This window comes from Aegilops tauschii, chromosome 4 (genome assembly GCF_002575655.3).
Source record: "Aegilops tauschii subsp. strangulata cultivar AL8/78 chromosome 4, Aet v6.0, whole genome shotgun sequence".
Taxonomy (NCBI): Eukaryota; Viridiplantae; Streptophyta; class Magnoliopsida; order Poales; family Poaceae; genus Aegilops; species Aegilops tauschii.
The window spans coordinates 16,370,238-16,391,358 of record NC_053038.3 but is presented as its reverse complement, the minus strand read 5'-3'; the positions used below and the strand labels follow the sequence as shown (position 1 = coordinate 16,391,358).

Genomic DNA, 21,121 nt, shown 5'->3' with positions numbered 1-21,121 from the left:
TCATCCAAGGCCCTAAGCAACCCGGCAACGACATTGATGTGTACCTAAGGCCATTAGTTGAAGAACTTTTATAGTTGTGGAATGGAAACGATGTACGTACGTGGGATGAGCACAAACAGGAGGAATTTAACCTGCACGCGTTGCTGTTTGTAACCATCAACGATTGGCCCGCTCTCAGTAACCTTTCAGGACAGACAAACAAGGGATACCACGCATGCACGCACTGTTTAGATGACACTGAAAGTATATACCTGGACAAATGCGGGAAGAATGTGTACCTGGGCCATCGTCGAATTCTTCCGACCAACCATCAATGTCGAAAGAAAGGCAAGCATTTCAAAGGCGAGGCAGATCACCGGAAGAAGCCCGCCATGCGTACCGGTGATCACGTACTTGCTATGGTCAATGATTTACACGTAATCTTTGGAAAGGGTCCCGGCGGACTAGCTGTTCCGAATGACGCTGAGGGACACGCACCCATGTGGAAGAAGAAATCTATATTTTGGGACCTACCCTACTGGAAAGAGCTAGAGGTACGTTCTTCAATCGACATGATGCACGTGACGAAGAACCTTTGCGTGAACCTGCTAGGCTTCTTGGGCGTGTATGGGAAGACAAAAGATACACCTGAGGCACGGGAGGACCTGCAACATTTGCACGAAAAAGACGGCATGCCTCCGAAGCAGTATGAAGGTCCTGCCAGCTACGCTCTTACGAAAGAAGAGAAAGAAATCTTCTTTGAATGTCTGCTCAGTATGAAGGTCCCGACTGGCTTCTCGTCGAATATAAAGGGAATAATAAATATGCCAGAGAAAAAGTTCCAGAACCTAAAGTCTCATGACTGCCACGTGATTATGATGCAACTGCTTCCGGTTGCATTGAGGGGGCTTCTACCGGAAAACGTCCGATTAGCCATTGGGAAGCTATGTGCATTCCTCAATGCAATCTCTCAGAAGGTGATCGATCCAGAAATCATACCAAGGCTAAGGAGTGATGTGGCACAATGTCTTGTCAGTTTCAAGCTGGTGTTCCCACCATCCTTCTTCAATATCATGACGCACGTCCTAGTTCATCTAGTCGACGAGATTGTCATTCTGGGGCACGTATTTCTACACAATATGTTCCCCTTTGAGAGGTTCATGGGAGTCCTAAAGAAATATGTCCGTAACCGCGCTAGGCCAGAAGGAAGCATCTCCATGGGCCATCAAACAGAGGATGTCATTGGGTTTTGTGTTGACTTCATTCCTGGCCTTAAGAAGATAGGTCTCCCTAAATCACGGTATGAGGGGAGACTGACTGGAAAAGGCACGCTTGGAGGGGACTCAATAATATGCAGGGATGGATATTCTTGGTCTCAAGCACACTACACAGTTCTACAGAACTCTACCTTGGTGACCCCGTATGTCGATGAACACAAGAACAGTCTGCGCTCCAAACACCCGGAGCAGTGTGACGACTGGATTACATGTGAACACATCAGGACTTTCAGCAGTTGGTTGGAAACACGTCTCAGAGGTGACACCACTGTTTGTGATGAGTTGTACTCGTTGTCCAGGGGACCATCTTCGACTGTATTGACTTACAAAGGATACGAGATAAATGGGAATGCATTTTACACAATCGCCCAAGATCAAAAGAGCACCAACCAAAACAGCGGTGTCCGCTTTGATGCAGCAACCGAGAGGGGAAAGGACACAGATTATGGTTACATAATGGACATATGGGAACTTGACTACGGACATGATTTTAAGGTCCCTTTGTTTAAGTGCAAATGGGTCAATCTGTCAGGAGGCGGGGTACAGGTAGACCCACAGTACGGAATGACAACACTGGATCTGAACAATCTTGGGTACACTGACGAACCGTTCGTCCTAGCCAATGATGTGGCACAGGTTATGTATGTGAAGGACATGTCTACCAGACCGAGAAAAAGAAAAGATAAGGCAGCGAATACATCATACGATGAGCCAAAGCGCCACTTAGTTCTTTCAGGAAAAAGGGACATTGTGGGAGTGGAGGGCAAGACAGACATGTCTGAAGATTATGAAAAGTTTCATGAAATTCCTCCCTTCAAAGTCAAGGCTGACCCAAGCATCCTGATAAACGATGAAGATTATCCATGGTTACGACGCAATAAGAAAATGACACAAGCGAAGAAAAAGTGAAGACTTTCTCCCGCAACTATTATGATGATACCATGCCAACTTTGTAACAGACGAGTATGATACCATTGTCCGTTTTGTACACGAAGTGCATCTAGTTTTTGCCGTAACCCTCTCAACTTTCTTGCACATGCTATGTGGATGAAATGATGATACCATGCCAACTTTCAACCTTTTCAGAGTTCATTTGAAATGCTTTTCAATTTTAGGGTCTTATAGCTCAAAATAATTAGTAAATGCATGAAAAATAACAAATAAAGTCAGAAAGGGTTGAAAATTGATGATGTGGCTTTGAATGGTGCATTTTGAACACACAAAAAGTCAGGAGTTCAAATAAGTTTAAAAAAAATGAAATCCCTTTGTAACATACGAGTTTCCGTATGAAATCCTGATACTTCGAAAGAGATTGTCCGTTTTGTACACGAAGTGCATCCAGTTTTTGCCGTAACCCTCTCAACTTTCTTGCACATGCTATGTGGATGAAATGATGATACCATGCCAACTTTCAACCTTTTCAGAGTTCATTTGAAATGCTTTTCAATTTTAGGGTCTTATAGCTCAAAATAATCAGTAAATGCATGCAAAATGATGCATGAAAAATAACAAATAAAATAAATAAGTAATTAGAAACAAAATAATATAAACTTTAATAAAATATATAAGTAGAAACAAAATAAAATAAACTTTAATAACATAAATAAAATTTATGAAACTAAAATTATCAAAGTATTTTCTGTTCAAAACATTATAAGCAACCTCTAGTATTATTGAAACTAAAATTATATAAAATTGATGCAACTAAAATTATTGAAGTATTTTCTGTTCAAAATCATTGAAAGCAAAAATAATTTTCATAAAGAACTTTTTTTGTTAGAAACTTTAATAGCAAAAAGAATTATCATAAAGTAAAATAAATAAGTAATTAGAAACAAAATAAAATAAATAAGTTTTTGTTGTAAGTAGAAACAAAACAAAATAAATAAAGCAAAAAAGAAAACAAAAAAAAGGTAAAAAATAAAAATTATGCCACCTACTGGGCCACCACGGCCTGAATACGACTAGAAACCCATCCATGGGCCAGGATTCAGGCCCGCAGAAGGCCCAGTAGGCCCACAGGCATGTACAGAGAGGTTAGGCCCGTAAGCCTGCTTTAGAGAGGAGCTCGATAGCTCAGGCGCACCGCACCTTATAAACAGGTGCGGCTCTCTCTCAGCTAGCGAGGTGGGACTAAACTCCCACCACCACGCCGCTGTGCAAGGCCATTGGTCCCGGTTGGTGGCACGAACCGGGACCAATGCCACCCTTTGGTCCCGGTTCGTGGCACCAACCGGGACCAATGCCCCCCTTTAGTCCCGGTTGGTGCCACCAACCGGGACCAAAGGCCTCTTTTCGGCGGGAAGCGGCGGCCTTTGGTCCCGGTTGGTGGCACCAACCGGGACTAAAGGGGGGGCATTGGTCCCGGTTGGTGCCACGAACCGGGACCAATGCTCTCAGTATATAAGAAAGCACTTAGCGTTTTTCAGATTCATCTCTGCATCAGTTCCCCCGCCCCGACGACGCCGCCAGGCTGCCCGAGCTCGCCCCGTCGCCGCCCTCTGCTGCCTCGTTGACGCGCAGCCGCCCCTTCCCCGAGCACGCCGCCGGCGGCCCGCCCCGACCACGCCGCGCGCCCCTGCCCCGACCACGTCGTCGTCGCCCCAGCTGCCCCGACCACGCCGCCGTCGCCTCTGCCTCGCCCTGCCCCGACCACGCCGTCGTCGCCTCTGCCCCTGCCCCGACCACGCCGCCGTCGCCTCTGCCCTGCCCCGACGCGCCGCCGTCGCCTTGGTCAAGGCCGGCACTGCCCCCTTCCTTCCGATTTTTTTCTGCACATATATATGATGTTTTTTTCCTGATTATATGTATATGTATGTGTGTATATCTGTTTATATGTCCTTTTTTTAGATCTTTTTTTTTGCATTTTTATAAAAATGTATATATGTATGTAGATATGTTCTCTGTGTATATATGTGTTCATGTATATATGCAAAAGATAGATTTTTAGAAAAGTTAGGATTTTTTCTATTCATAGATTTTTTTGGTGATATTAATTATTGTAGAATATGCAAATGTTTGTATATTCATATGAACAATGCATTAGGCAAAACCTTTACTTTTTTCGAAATTTTCTATTTGAACATTTTTTTATGAATGAGAGGAAAAAGGAAAAAATAAGAAGAGGAAGAAACGAGAATAAGAGGAGAGGAAGAACAGGAGAAATAAATAAGAAGAGGAAAAAAGAAGAAAAAGAAGAGGAGAAGAAGAAAGAAATAGAAGAGAAGAAGAAAAAAATAGAAAAATTCTATTTTTTTCTTCTTCTCTTCTATTTCTTTCTTCTTCTCCTCTTTTTTTTCTTCTTTTTTTTCTTCGATCTTCTCCTCTATTCCTTTCTTCTTCTCCTCTTTTTATTTCTTCTTTGTTTTCTTATGTTTTATCGGGTCTGTCGTCGTCGATATACCCCTCTCCCGATAACTTCAACACGAGGGGGGGTCGATATACCCTCTCCCCGATAATATTATTTTCCCATGTACGTATGTCGTCGTTGTCGATATAACCCCTCCCGATAACTTCAACACGTGGGGGGGGTCGATATACCCCCTCCCCGATAACATTATTTTCCCATGTATGTATGTCGTCGTTGTCGATATATATAACTCCCTCCCAGATAACTTCGACATGATGGACGGTCGATATTTATACCCCCTCTCGACCGTGATAACTTATACCACGGGAGGACCCCCTGGCCCTCTCACTCGACCAAAACTCTCGAGGACACCCAAACCCTAGAAAAAAACGATGTCGGTCTCCTACCCCCTCCCGCCGCGCCCCTACCCTTGAAGCGTTGCCGAGGCCACCCCAAACCCGGAATAAGCTAGGTCTACGTTTGCACTAATATATCCACCTGCTATCATGTTTGTGTAATAATTGCCATGTTGTAATATTTGCAGAAACAATGGAGCACGGACGAGATGAGCAAGCAGAAGAGGTGTTGGGGGACATAATCTTAGCCGGAGGTGATATCTTCTCGTATCTTAACGACAATGATGGTCTGGAAGAACAGGGTGAAGAAGCAGGCTACGGTGATCGAAGAGTGGAGGAGGAAAGACATGATTATGATGGCTCCGGTGACCCAATGTTGGTGCAAGAAGGAGCCCGTGGTGACGGCTCCGGTGACCGAACAGAGTCCGGCCAGGTAAATATATTAGTTAAGCCTGTGCTGACTAGCTAATTGATGCATTCATTGTTTTGGTATGTACACATATTAATTAACACTCGTCTTTCTTCTTTTTTCTAGCCCTCCGGATCGAGCACAACTTCGGTAAAGAGACGAGGCCTGAAGAGAAAGTTGCGCTCGGATGAAAGGTTTGAGATCACAGCAATCGTGCGCGACGGCCAACCGATTGAACCCATCCGGACAAAGGATGCATTTGCTGCTCAGTGCGGGGTTCTAGTTAGGGACAAGATCCCGATCAGCATCCAGCAATGGTATAAGCCTAAGAAGGAAGACCCTGAGGTGTCTTATGTCAATGATATGCAGAAAGATGATCTTTGGAATGAGCTAAAGGCAAATTTCACCCTACCGCCAGAGGAGGATCCGGAGAAGCCAGTTAAAGAGCAATTAATCAAGTCTCATGCTCTTAAGAAGATGGCAGACCTATTCAGGAGGTGGAAGAATGAGCTGAAAACGTTTGTCAACAAAGAAGAGACACCATAATTCATCGGCCGGTATGAGAAGATCAGAGATCACTGGCCCGCATTTGTGGCCCACAAGACATCGGAAAAGAGTAAGAAGATGTCAGCGACAAACAAGAAGAATGCTGCGAAGAAGAAGCTTCACCATCGCACGGGGTCAGGTGGCTACCTCAAAGCCCGGCCTAAGTGGGCCAAGGCTGAGAATGATCTGCTTGAAAAAGGGATCAAACCACAGACAATGAACTGGACAGACCGTTGCCGGACTTGGTTCTTCGGGGCTGGCGGAACCTTGGACCCTGTATCAGGGAGGTGCGTTTGGACGAACGAGCTTTTGAGAATACCAGTCAAGAAGATTCAGCAATATATCGATGCAGCGCAGGAAGGGACGTTCGTTCCAGACAGAGAGAACGACGAGCTCACAATGGCCCTCGGGAATCCTGAGCACCCTGGACGGACACGAGGCACGCCAGGCTCCGTTCCGTGGAAGGCTGGTTTTCCGGACGCAGGAGGTTACAAAAGCCAGGAGAGGAGGAAAAAAAATGGAGCAGACCCAAATTCAGAAGCTGCACGAAAGGGTTCAAGCGCTAGAGGAACGAGACGGCAATCGACATGCCGAAACTACCCCCAAAGCTACCCCGCCATCTCAGCAGAGAAGCAGCGTGGCTTCCACCGAGCTGCTTCAGCCGGAGCATGTCTTGACGGCTCCTGCTAGCTACCCCGCGGATGCTATCACGGAGTCTCAACATTGCCACCTTATGGCGCAATGGCAGAACTTCAAAGTCAAGGCGGCTGTTGGCTCTGTTTTACCTCCTGAACCCGGCGCAACCTACCACTGCCGGCCAATTCTAGAAGGATATGCTAGGGTGATGGTGGATGAAATAACGGAGGGATTTGAGGACCTCCAGCTTCACCACCCTACCGGTGAAGGGGAGACTCGGCTGGGTTTAGCTCTGAAGACTCCGTGCCTATGGCGGAAGGAGCTCATTAACCTTTCGAACTGGACGCCTCCGGCGAGTAAGGGCACTCCGCCGCCGCCTCCTCCTCCGGCGAGTGATCAGGGCACTCAGCCTCCTTCTCCGGCGCGTGGCGGCACTCCGCCTCCTCCTCCGGCGAGTGATCAGGGCACTCAGCCTCCTTCTCCGGCGCGTGGAGGCACTCCGCCTCCTTCTCCGCCTGCGCCGGCGTGCCAGAGCAGCCAGCCTCCTCCTTCTCCGCCTCGTCAGCAAGGGCAGAAGAGACCCGCCGCCGCTCCGGCTGCTCCGGCGCGTCGTAGTCCTTCTCCTCCGCCTCGTAAGCAAGGAAAGAAGACAGCCGCAGCCGCTCCGTCTGCTCTGCCGGCGTCTAGCAGTACAGCTGCCAGAGGCGGGAGGCAATACAGATTCGGTCCTTCTCTGAAGACTCCAGAGAAGTTACCATACAAGAGGACCGAGGAGGAGAACGCGAAGATCGTGCGAGCTGAAGTGAAGAACTTCTTTGAAGGGGTGAAAGCAAAGAAACATCCACCTCCGGAGGAGAAGGTAGATCCGGTGAAAGCGAAGCGCACTCTGGATGCCCTGACAAAACCACCAAAGTCTCCGCCGAAAGGCAACTATGAGCGCATTATTGCAAAGACATTTGTCGAAGCGGAGCGGTCGGGAAGTACGGTCAGTGATCAAAGGTTAAAAGAACGATGAGCTGGGAAAAAAATTGCCCAGCTCGGCGAACAAGCGAACCAATCGTGCCCCCCGCTCAAGGTGTCTAAAGACATCGTCGCTAATGATCCAAGGATGGTGGCCGGTTATAGCAATCTTGGAGATTACCTGCCCGACGATGTACATTATGAAATCATGGAGGTGGACGAACACAAATACCATTACGGGAAGCCTCTCGTCAAAGATGAAAGATGTCTAACAACGATGATGCGAAGATTACATGATTGGTACATGAAAACCTGCAGAGAGTCTGATGGGATGAATACTTTGACGCTGAGAGTTAAACCGGAGCATGACCTCGTTGGAATTGAACTGCTGAATGTTCCATTTGAGGAGTTCTTCCAGTTTTTCAATCAAAAGGCTCTCGATAAATCAACGATCACTTGCTACTGTCTGTAAGTAGTACTACTTCTGTCATTAAGTCTCTCTATATAGGTCAGCTCTTTCATTGCATGTATTTATAATTATCCTCACTATTTTATGTAGATTGAAGATCGCCGAATTGAAGAAAAGACAAATCGGTGATATTGGGTTCATTAACACAAATCTCATAGATGCATATACGGTTGAAAAACATGCCAAAGAAGCCGAGGCCAACTTGCTACGATCGTTGGTATTAAATCAAAACAAAGATATAATACTCTTTCCTTACAACTTCAAGTGAGTGTTACTGTCTTGTGCATATTCGGTTTCCCTTATTAGTCTAGGTTATGGTAATGTAATTGATGACTTATGCATGCATGCGCAGCTTCCACTATATTCTCCTAGAGATTAAGCTTGAGCAGGGAGTAGTAACCGGCTTAGACTCGAGACGAAAAGATCCCCAGGACTATGCGGACATGACTCAAATGCTCGAGAAGTAAGTTAAATCGATCATTATCCACCATATCAGCAAATTTGTTCATTTCCTGATATCAAGTAATTGTTTTCTTTGTCTGGCAGGGTTTGGAGAAAATTCACCACAAAAGCTCCGGGACTGCCGAACAAGCTGCAATTTAGACACCCGAAAGTAAGTACTATAGTAGCATGTTCCGCACATCTCCTAGTGATTCAAGCGCTAGTTTCATCAATATCATTTAGCATGCTTGCTTATCAGTTAGATTGACCTCTATTTCTTGTAAAGTGGTTGTGGCAGGAACAAGGGAATGATTTCTGTGGATACTACGTTTGCGAGTCTATCCGCCACACGACCTGTGAGCGGGGCTACTCTGACGAACAATATGAAGTGCGTAAGCAATAATATTCACAATTTTATTTTATTACCATCATTTGTGTCGAGTTTCATTTATTCATATATATATGTATTGACCCCCTTCTTCAAATTAGATGTTTCGGATGCGGGATGAACTCCTAGAAGAAGATCGTATGCGAGCAATTCAAGAGGAATTGGCGGCATTCTTCCTTGACCACGTGATCGCTGAAAACGGAGAATACTATGTGGACCCTGTGTTCTTACTATTTAATTAGGAGATTATATTGTAAGAGATAATTACTGTATATATGTAGCCGGTAGTGTCGGATAGATATACGAGAACTTGTTGTTCGACCAATCTCTCGGAGAAGGAGAGGTGGTCGATATCACTTCTCTCTGTATGCATATGTTCATGACGATCTTTTGTTTCCTTCATTTGCTTACTAGCTAGCGTGTCTAGTCCTCTCCATACGTATATAGTACGTAGCGTCGACCAAGCACGGAGATAAGAGAGGACACTTCTCTCTATTAATTAGCTAGCTAACACAATATATGAAACACCTAAATTAACCCCCCAAAACCCCCCAACCCCCCCCCCCCCTTAAAAAAAACAAAAACCTCAGCCCTGAAATGCTGACGCGTGGATGCCTATTAGTCCCGGTTGGTGACACCAACCGGGACAAAAAGCCCTGCCTATTGGTCCCGGTTGGTGGAACCAACCGGGACCATAGGCCCCCCTGCCTGGGCTGGCAGCAGCGGCCACGTGGAGGACCTTCTGTCCCGGTTCGTGTAAGAATCGGGACTAAAGGGTCGTTCAATGTCTCTGAAAAAACCCCTGGGGCAGGATAGTAAAGAGCTGATTCTAGGGTTAGGGCTTTAGTAACGACCCTTTGGTCCCGGTTCGAAAACCAGGACAAAAGGCCCTTACCAACCGGGGTAAAAAGTCCCTTTTTCTACTAGTGACATGCTCCAGAAATGCATAGAAAATAATGTCTGAAGCCTTCACAAAACAGCTTTTGTAAAAGCATATGCATTGGCTTGATAAATCCAATATTGGATGCAGAATGTTAAACTCAATTTGATCATTAGTGTAATCAGACAGAATTGTATGGCATGCACCGCATGCATCACATTAAGATCACTTAATCAATTTGTATCCGGAAGCAACTTAAAAGTCCAGCACAGTGCAGGTTTTTTTGTACAAAATGATTATATTTTGAGACTGAAAGATTTTATTTTTCTATAATACACACAAGCATGTACATCATTATAGAAGCGTCGTCCACGTCATGACGATACAACAAGCGACGACAGCCCACCACTAAGTGCCGCTACGGTGGCTGCTCAGGCACACTCCACCTAGACAAGCACCCAAAATGATCACTGAAATCCCAATTCAGCAGCCCAGCCAATGGCATGCTTTGGCTCAACTACTCAAAGGGTTCACCAGATCAGATATGTTTAATTCAGTGCCGAAGTAGAATATCTTAGCTAAGCGACACAAAAAAATTACATAACATGATATGTTTAGTTCTGCAAACTCAGTTCATCAACACATCACTGATAGCAGCAGTCCTAAAGGCAAGAACAAATACCAATGTTTTCAACTTGATGTTGTATACGGAAAATGGCTTGATTTGCCAGTGTTCGGACATCAATAACTCGATAGTCCAAGTGTGTGTCCTGACCAACATGGACAAGTGGCACTTTCTTCTGCAAAACAAGATACCATTAGCTGAACCCAGATATCATCATCGGAGATTGGAGCAACAATCTGTATCCTCCTCCTTTATGCATTCAAAGAGGAGGCAAGCAAATACGCAGATTGTGCAGACTGACATACTGATTCAGCTATTGTAAACTCCTCAGCACTCCGTCCGGCATCCTCCACGCTGATTGGTAGCTTCGGGTCAGCCCTGTTGATGCAGTAGAGCTTCCTGACCTGAATATCCACCTGCCAGCCATCAAATGGAATTACAAATAACCACTGTGGTGTGTATGTCAGCCCACAATTTGAACAGTCAACAGACAAAGGGGACCTGCAACGAAACAAGATCTCAAACTAATAAAAGATGGATAAACAAACGGAACCATCTCCTTCTCTGCCTCCTCCTCATCTTCCTGGCACTCACAGACTGCGGCGTACAAGCAAGAGAAGGCGAGGGGGTGGGCTGACCTCAGATCCTCTCATCCATCCCTGTAGCGGGCCTCGTCGGCGAGGACGGCTCGTCGAGGAACTCGGGCTCCTTGTCGCCGATGGCCATGTTCCTGGCCTTCTTGGTCTGCTGCGCCATGCGCCTCTTGGTCGCCGCCGCCGCGTGCCCCTCCTCCTTCTGCTGATCCTCGGAGGCGGCCGTCTCCTCGTCCTCCCCGAGCGCGAGCTCCTCCTGGGCGACGGGGACGGGGCAGGTAGGTGGTCTAGGGTTTGGAAGGAGAGAGAGAGGTGAGGCAGGAGGAAGAGGAGAGGGGCGGTGTGAGATCGTGGATGGGTGCCCGGGTGAGCGGCGGCGGGGCAGGGAGGCGGCCCGGGTTAGGGTTTCGAGGGAGAGAGGGAGGCGGCGCGGGAGGAAGAGAAGGAGCGGCGCGAGTGAGAGAGGAGCGACGGTTAGGTCACCTCCACAGGAGCCACCACATTTTATACCTCTGTTTGTGAAATGGCGAAAATGCCCTCGGCGGGGCAGTCTAACTACGCGCGGTGGCAGGAACGTTTCAACACCATTCATTGCGAAAGTGTCCCGGTTCGATCTAACGGACGAGGGCATCCGGAAGGGAGATCCGACGGCCCAAACGACATCAAGCAAACGGTCCGACGGACGAGAAGCCCTGGGCTCTGAGGAGCGCCCGTGAGACTGCGGTTTCTTGTTTCTGGATGACCGTCAACTTTCTCAGGTAGACCACACGATAATGTTCATTCTAACTAGTTATTTCCTGTAAAAACACCACTTGCATAGTTGCCGCTTCTCATTTCATTTGTGAATTGAGCTTAATTCTTTCGGAGATATGGCGCATCAGATAAACATGAGGTGCCTCGGGCGATTTCATCAATATTGAGGATCCGTCAAGTCCCTTGAAGATGTTTATAAAGTTATAGGTGTACGCTCGTGCATTACTGTCATAGGGGTGGATATACACGCACGTACTGTATGTGAACGTCTGTATTGACAAGCAAAAAAAGAAAACATCTGTATTGTGTTGAAAGAAAAATCAAAGCGTCGCTTTCTATGCAGATGCGGTACTAGCCACAGCAATTCAGCATCTGTCTGCGAGCGTTGGACGGCATAATTAGCAATCAAGCCCAACCAACTTCTGCTACCTGCCGACTGTCGCCTTTAATACTTACAGCTCGATATTTTTTTCTCAGGGAGGGGACAATATCTTTTGCTAATGGCTCATACAGTATGCAAATCCGTGGACAGATTGAGCGCGCAATGGCCGTGCCGTGTAGCATCCCTTCAACTAAGCTACTATAGCTAGTTTGCCAAAAAAAAAAGGTATGAAAAATAGCTAGTTTGCCCCCCAAAAAAAGATTGCCAAGAATGGAAAAACTACTCCCTTCTAATACATCTGTTTAAGCGTCAACTGATTCTAGAGAAGATGAAGATGAGATGTGGACAAATTACGAGCGAGTATTGAATACAGTTTCTAGAAGGCGACTGCGTATCCGGCTGGGGGAGCTCACGTTGGATTACTTTAATGTCATTGGCCCCAAGGAAATCGTCGTGTAAGATCAATCACAATGCTCTTTCTCACGCATTTCAAAAAAGACAGTTTCTACCTTGTACATCAAGTGTTTAACTTAGAAGAACTCAGATCTACTAAAAAATTATAAACACCTCAAACGTAAAAAATAACATCGAGGTCCCTGGACCACTAAACGAGCATTGTCGTTGTCAGAAATGAGCCATCGGCGCGTCGTTGTCGCCATTCCCATATCGGAGCCAGTATCGATGATTGACAGAAAGTCTTTATGCACGTGCCCCTAAGGACCCGCCCTGGAGGCACAGTCATCGCCGTTGAACCCTTTGAATCGATCTGAAGAAACTAACACCGAATCTCGTCGTCGAGCGTTGTGCACGAATCCATGGTTTAAGTTGTCTTGAGATTTGAACTATGTCTATAGCTTTACATTCTCTAAGCTCCCTAAGGTAGGGCCTGCTTAGTTCCTCCTTGAGCAAGGCTTTCCAAATTGAACTCGAAATTGACTAACACTCCCATTCTTCCAACATATCTCAACTCTTGAAATTTGTGGTTGTCCTGCAGATTTGCTATCACACATGTGAATGAAAAGTCGTGATGTCAGTTCGACGCCATCTCATGTGATTTTTCTTAAGCTTCGGTGCATGCCGGTAATCGGAGCCACTTGCCAGACTCCAAAGTTTGTTTGTTCCTTTTCATTCGGTGATCATAAGATGTTTTGTGATAATGATATGTGAAAAAAAAAGTAATAACCAAATTGTATTTTGGAGTGAATGCCACTTTTTATCCAACCTTTGTATATTTGTGAGTGTTTACCACATTTTAATTTTTCTGGCACATTTTAGCCCAAAGTCGTTATTCTTTTAAGTTTAACAATGGTTTCAATTCTGACTGACTGGGTATACTTGTAAGGCTGGCGAGGTTAGTGATGATCCTTATTCCAACTCAAAAGAGTAAACCAACTAGGTGTATCCTTGGAGGATCTCCAACCGCGCCCCCAACAGGCCCTCCCCAGGCGTTTTTACCGCGCCGGCGCCGAAAAAACGGCCCAGTCGCGCCCTAGGAGCCCGATTTTCACCGGCCTGGGCCAAAATTAGCGCCGGCGGACCCGGGCCGAACCCGGCGTGCTGGAGGGAGCCCGCGGGCGCTGGTGCGAGTTGTTTTGGCGCGAAACAGCCGCGGGCCCGCCGAGTCAGCGAGACGGGCGCTTCGTCGCCCTCATCGCCTCGGTTCCCGCGGGAATCAATGCCAAGGTTGCCGCGCTGCCGCCGCCGGTCAGCCTTGCCATTGATTCCTCACGGGCGGCGCGTCACGGGGCGGTGCGCCGACGCCTCCCTCCCGCGCACACGTACACACGGGCGCGGCTATATAAGCCGGTGGCCTCCCTCGCCTCTGGCCACACCAGCCCTAGCCGCCGAGCTCTACCTCTCCAGTGCGCCGCCGCCGAGCCCTCCCTCTCTCTCTCCCGTGCGCCGCCGCCGAGCCCTCCCTCTCCCTCTCCCGATGGCCAAACCTTTCCCCGGCGACGAGGCGGCGGCCAACGGCTTCGGCCGCCGCTCTCTCCGCGAACAGGAGTCGTGGCTCCTGTCCGAGGCCAACATCCCGGCGCCGCCGGACATGCGCGCCGGGCCGACGGGGTGGAGGCTCAGCAACGGGGGAGTGCCCATTCCCCCGTTACCCGACGCCGTGGCGCGCGCAGCCTACTTCGCCGCCGAAGTGGAGATCGTGCGCTCCTCCCTCACCGACGAGCAGCTCGCCCTGTCCTAGTACGCCGCCGGCAACCACGTGGCGTGGGCGGCGTACTTCCAGCGCCGTTAGCAACAGAGGCTGGCGTCCACCAACGGGGCGCCGGCGGTGGGCAGCATGAAGAACAGCGAGGGGTGCCACCTGTGATGGGGCGTCCCCGGCCGCACGCTCGAGGGCGGCAACAACCCGCCTCTGGCGTACCCTCCCCTGGCGAGGGCGGCCGCCCCGGCCCACCGCCGACGCGTCGTGCAATGGGCATCCGGCTCTCCGGCGCTGCTCGGCCGGCGCACTCGCAGTGCCGGCATCGTCATCAACGAGGGCGGCCGGCGCGCCTCCTCGTCGGCTCCTCCGCGCTTCGTCAAGCCAAAGATGGAGCCGGGGCTCGCGCCGGTGAAAACGGAGCCGGGGCTCCCCGCCGTGAAGACGGAGCACGGCGACGTGGAGCTCGACGACGACGCGGCCCTGGAATGGGCGCGCAAGGACTCCCTGAAGATGGCGAGGGAGCGCCAGTGCGCCGCCCTGCGGCGGTTCGAGCAGCGCCGCCGGGGCCGCGACGAAGGAGGAGTCGTCGTCATCGAAGACAGCGACGACGAGGACGCGCCGCCGCCACCAGTCCGCGTTGGCGATGCCGGTGAGGGGTCCACCAGGGACGGCCGCGTCAAGGAGGAGAAGTCCGACGATGACGACGGCGGTGAGGATGGCGGCGACGACGGCGACTACTCCGCGTTCAGCCAGTTCCTTTTTTAAATAAATTTTCTATGTAAAAAGCCGCGAACATGTCTAATATATGCCAAAGTTTGCTGAAATTTAGATGTGTTTAGCTCAACTTCGCCGAACGCTTTTTTTTAATTTAGACGCGTCGGGGGGCGGCCCTGGGGCCGGCGGCTGGGGGCCAGCTCGCCCCAGGGCGTTTTTTTACGCCGGCTCACCCCCAGGCGGCGATTTTAGGCGCCCCTTGAGGGGCCAACGGCTGAAGATGCTGTTAGTACTCGCAAAAACTGGCCTACAAATTGTGGCAAATCCTGCAATGGTTGCCAAGGGAGCTCTTCCATCCCCTCGCTGCTCCTCATGGCACCCTTTGTTCATCCCCGACTCACCACTCCTGGCCTCACGGAGTGGGTCTGTCTTAGGGGCGGGGATGCATGTATGGTCATGCCGGTAGGGAGGACAATTCTATACGGATTGCGCTTCCTAGTTGGCATCCAAGTCATCGGCCATGTCGCCATGACAAGTGGGCCTAGCTAGTAAGAATCGAAGTAAATTGTTAAATGTGGTAAAGCTTTACACGGTGTAACAACTTAGATGAAAGTGTGGCAGAAAATTTTAAATAGGGCAATGTTGTCAATAATATACAAACGTGGAGTAAAGGGTGCACTATTGGACAATTTGTGTGTGTGTGTGTGTGTGTGTGTGTGTGTGTGTGTGTGTGTGTGTGTGTGTGTGGATAAAGAAGGCAATGTCCACCGCAATTCCACAACACTGTCGAGATGAAGCCAAGGATGGACGATGCAATCGATGTATGAAATATGCTGCATAGTTGATTTTAATCTAATGGTCGCAATTTCTTTTCGCAGTGTACAAGTTTTACAGTGATTGGGCTTTTCTTGAGCCGTTCGCACGTCGATTTTCTAAATACGTGCTTAATGGTAGTAAATAAAAGTTTTATGAGATATACTACGAAAATGCCAAACGGAGACCGAGCTCGATGAAGGCCTTTATTTAAAAACTTCAAAATTCAAACTTTTCAGTTTCAAAAAATTCTGAAAATAAATACACATATAGCTAGATACATAATATACATGTGTGCAAATTTTTAGGTCGAAATACAATAAAATGTGAGCTACACAAAAAAGATAAATCTGAGCTTTTTAGTATATGTACTGTTCATCTTTAAAGTCCATGATTTTGCTTTTTTTGTGCAGCTCGCAATTGAAGGTATTTCATCCTGAAATTTTTCACACATACACTTTACATCCTTGCATACATGTGTAATTTTTTTAAACCGAAATTTATGCATGGTTGGTTCGTTCAACAACTTGTTATTATGTTGTGGTCACGGAAATAAAATTGCGTGGTATTGTCCGGTCCATCCATCGTTATCAGACAGAGAGAGAAACAGTGAGAAAATTTCATAACTCCGGGTGGTTGCAAACGGTGGTGATAACATGCTGTGGTACCAAGATTTGAATACGCCCACATGACCGATCACGCTCGCGATCCATCGCAAGAGATCGCCGGTGCCCAAACGCCACGCATCTATAAAACCCACCGGAATTCCCACGGAAAGGCAGACCAAAAAGAGACTCCCAAACCCCATAACACCGACGACGGCCATGTCTCCCCTCACCATCGTCCTCGTCCTCGCCGTCGCCGCGACGGCCGCGCCGCTATCACACGCCGCCTGCGCCGACGGCGGTGCCACGATGCTGCACGGGGTGGCGAACGACGTGCTCCTGGAGTACGGCCTCCCCAAGGGCCTCCTCCCGGACTCGGTCAACTCCTACACCTTCGACAACGCCACCGGCGACTACCAGATCGAGCTGGCCAGCAGCTGCTACGTCTGGTTCGGCGACCACTACGTCTACTTCGACAAGAAGCTCAGCGGCACCATCTCCCACGGCGCCATCACCAACCTCTCCGGCGTCATGGCCAAGAAGCTCTTCATCTGGGTCTCCATCACCAGCATGACCGCGCACCTGGAGCGGGGGGTGATCGAGTTCCGCGCCGGCTTCATCACCGAGGACGTGCCGGCGTCGCTGTTCCAGGAGATCCCCGTCTGTGTCGACGGCGTCGGCGAGCAGCTCCGGGGTGCGGCTGGGGTGGTCCGGGAGCTTGGCCTGCTCCCCGTCGCCGAGGTGTGAGTGACTTCCGAGTCCAAAGTTCAAACACGAGTTGCTTCCATGCCTTTTGCTGAAATTTACTACGTATGGTTGGCAAAAACATTTGCACCTTTCTTGTTAGAAAAAGAGAGATGAGACTATGAGAGGTACAGTCGGGGTGCGATCTGCGATGTAATGGGGGAAATTGCATATTTCAAGTTCAATAAAATAATCTTTTATAAGATTATATAGGAGTATGAGCAGAAAAACAAACGGTGGTGAATCAAGTGCCGGTACATACAGAAACAATTGATGCGATATCTTCGTGATACCATCTACTCCCTCGGTCCAGAATTAGTTCACGCTCAAACGACGTATCTAGACGATGTTGTTTACGGGTTGGATATATTTTAGCAGCTCTACTTACCCGCATCGGGTACCGTCATCTTATTCGGTTAACCAATGGGTTTCGCCACAAGGATATTTATCCCCATGCTTGATAAAAACTCGCTCACTCGCTCAGGCATTGCGATCTCATAAATTACGGTTGTATGAATTTTTTAGGATGCACAAGACGAAGACCTGAGTGACCAAACTAATTGACCACTCTCCTAGGCCGGTTTCCAAGATGGAACTCTCGCGCCTCGAGGCTACACCAATGTGTCGACCGGCAATGAGAAGACCCCGCACAATGTACCGGTTGAATTATCGGTGGTCTTTGGCCCCATGAGTCAATTATTTTCTGAAAAATCTTGAAGGCTCATTTTGTGGTGTCTGTGAAATAGCATCTCAGACGCCCATTTTGCAGTGTTACGACGGGGAGTTTAATTGTCCCACCCTAGGAGTGAAGGAAAGTTCGGACCAACATATAAGGAATTCTAATTCACATCTCATTGGAGCATGAGAAGAGAAGTGGTACGTACTTATTCCTCCGTCTCCCGCCTAGCCACACCTCCGGGCGTGTCATGTCTTGTGAATGAGTCGAGTCGAGCTAACTAAGCTTGCAACTGTCATTCCTCTCGTTGTTGATGCTTACGACTACTCCATCTCGGAAGAGCAGGCATTTGGAGAGAAGGGTTATACATTCTTTGGGGAGCATCTCAACGAGGTTGTGTGCTTCCGTCCGTCTACATCCACGATTTTTGACTACTTCACTGATCACGTCATGGTTGATATTAGCGATGCCATGAAGAATGCACACGTCACTGCAGCCCTCACTTGACCATGGGGTATGAGATATCGCTCACCCCAGTTTTACTAGTTCATGTGTTCTCGGTACTTACTCTGTTCATGGCTGTGCATGTTCTTTGCTTAGAATGCGTTCGGTTTCAAAAAAAAAACTCATTTAAAAAAATGCTTAGCATGTGTTTGAAGTATGACATTAATCTTCATAGCACTATCGTCATGTGTTGCATATGAATTAAATTGATCAAACGCTAATCCTCTATAACACTAAGCTTCCTATTTTTAAGTAGCCCACATCAACTGAGGTCTCCAATTGGGATGGGATCACCCGATTTTGACCAGGTCAACAATTTCTCAAAACTATCTCATTCAATTCTTTTATACTACACACTATGCTTCGTAATTTTTAAGTCTAGCAATTAATTGAAATCTTCAATTTAGAATTGGGTCAACATGATTTTGACCGGGTCAACAATTTCACAAGGGCTCTCCCTTTCAATTCTTTTAGTTCACCATGTTTTCATTTTGAAACTCTTTCATTCAATTAAGGTATTCAATTTTGGATTTGGTTTACGATTTTGACCAGGCCAATGATTTTTTAAATCAATCAGCACTAACGGTTCTATAGAACGGTATCACTCCCTGCACCCTGCCACCACCTAAAAGAAAGAAGCGTGTCATCATGTCATACTATAGCACCAATATAGTACATGCAGCCACGGACACAAAAGTTTCCTCACATAAATATACGTTGGTTAGCAGATGACACAGAACCACACCACAAAGGCCTATAAAATCACCGCATTATAAATAAAAATAAAGCACACTTCATAATCTCCTCACCTGCCAAACGAAATATTTCATCAGTTCCACAATATATGCGGTATTAGTATTTTGAAAGTCAAATTTCTTTAACTTTGACCAAGTTCAGAGCAAAAAATATTGACATCTACAATATTAAACAAAAAGTATGGAAATTCATCTCATGATAAATCTAATCATACTGATTTGATATTATGAATTTTGATATATTTCTCTACGAATTTGATGAAACTTAAAAGGTTTGACTTTAAAAAAAAGTAACACACTTATATTTTGAAACATAGTGAGTAATTTTTTTAAGAAATCCAACAACACCAACTGTGCAGCAAAACGCACCCAACCCTTCTAGTATATCTAGTGGCAGAGCCAGTACCCGGTGACCCGGGGCAGCTGCCCGGGCTCACTAGCGAACTGGCATATAATATAAGCTATGACTCATGTAATTATCAGCTCCATTAACTATGATCCGCCCGGGCAAATATTTCATGGGCCTCGCTTGGTGCTGTTGGGTCCATGCATGGCTGCACAACTCTTCAAATAAACGTAATACGCAAGGCCTGGCTCAGGCTGTAGGGCAAGTCGCCAGCCAAACCATGTCCCCTCCTTTCCTGCTCGTCGCCTCTCTCCTCTCTCTCAAAAGGTTGCGACAGTTCGAGTCACTCTGTACTCGCAGTTCGAGTCACTCTGTACTCGCAGCAGTGGAAAGCACCAGTGATTCTTTGAGCTCGGGCGCAGTTCCTCCTAGTGGAAAAGGCGGCAATCGACAACGCCTCCTCTCAACCATTTGTGCCCACTTGTTAGGCGAGGAATTCTGGGATTGATGCCTTGATTTCAAGGTCAGTGGTCATGCTTAGTCCCAACACGCGTACACACAAATTTGTGGCATCATATTTCACTCTTCATTTTTGGGGGATTCTTTGAATATCGATTTTGTAAAGTGATATAGAAAATTGGAGATTCCATTGTTGATCGAACTGAGCAGGTTAATTGAAGAAAAGTCACTCTTCACTTTGCTTATGTATTGCTCCTTATCGACTCCTCTGACGTGACTATTGTTAGTGCCTAGCTTTGTTATTATTGTTGTTAACAACATCCGTTTAGAGAGCTTTCTCCAAAATGAAAAATATCAAGTCTAATTGCGCAGAAAGATCAATGAGGGCTGGTTCAATCACTTGATCATAAGCTACATTGAACTTGGAATCTTTATATCACTGGATGATTTCAAGCAATGAAACATTGAAAAGGGATTTTACAAAGGCTATGAGTTATTGTATTTGGTTTTAGTTATTATTATTAAAATTATGTGCATTGTCAATACAATGAAACTATTGCAAATTAAAAATTCTTTATTTTAGTGCATATATTATTTTTGGCGATAACTAGTTTAGTGTTTATAGTTGCATAATCTATTCTATACCAAGTAATAAAGGGACTATTGCTTCTTGCGGTACGTCAGGAAAATTACCCCCAAAGTTGCAAAATATTATCCACCAATATCGTCGATAAGTAATAAAAAATGTTTCGCACAGGGGAATACCCCGCCTGGGCCGGCCCATGCAATAGGGACCCCCTATACTGTGCTCTGCTCGCTGGGAGAAGACGCGGTGCTCCCATTTGGGCCGGCCCATGCAACCTATTTTCTAAATTTCATTTTTATTTTTTCTTTTTCTTTTATTCTTATTTTTATGTTTAAATAATTTGGGACTTAAAAAATGTTCCAAAACTAGAGAAAAGAGAATTTTGAAATAAAATGCTTAAACAAATAGTAAAATATTTGTGGGTTCAAAAAATGTTCGTGATTTTATAAATAAATATGTGCTTATTCAAAAATCGTTCGAAATTATCAAAACAAATGTTCGAAAAATAAAAAAAAACATATCTTTTAAAAGTTAGTGTATTAAAAATGTTAATAAAATTGAACAAAATTTTGTCAATTCCAAAAATGTTCACGGATGAAAAAATATCCTAAAAATACAAAAACTGTTCATGACTTACAAAATAGGTTATTCATTCATAAAAGGTTCATTGATTCAAAAACTGTTCGTTGAATCAAATAAATATTCATGAATTTCAAAC

General features: G+C 46.8%; 1 protein-coding gene and 1 pseudogene across 1 annotated transcript; both read left to right on the top strand.

Annotated features, from left to right (window-relative positions):
- Nucleotides 1-5,154: 5,154 nt before the first annotated feature.
- On the top strand, nt 5,155-8,365 carry LOC109741808 (uncharacterized; annotated as a pseudogene).
- An 8,134-nt stretch (nt 8,366-16,499) lies between these two features.
- Nucleotides 16,500-17,285, top strand: LOC109741734 (uncharacterized). The gene has a single exon (XM_020300809.4). It carries the CDS (start codon nt 16,553-16,555, stop codon nt 17,078-17,080), a length of 528 nt encoding a protein of 175 aa, XP_020156398.1. The 5' UTR covers nt 16,500-16,552; the 3' UTR covers nt 17,081-17,285.
- Nucleotides 17,286-21,121: the final 3,836 nt, after the last annotated feature.

Excerpts from the sequence above, each read along its gene's own strand:
- LOC109741734 (XM_020300809.4), top strand. The coding sequence starts at position 16,553 with ATGTCTCCCCTCACCATCGTCCTCGTCCTCGCCGTCGCCGCGACGGCC.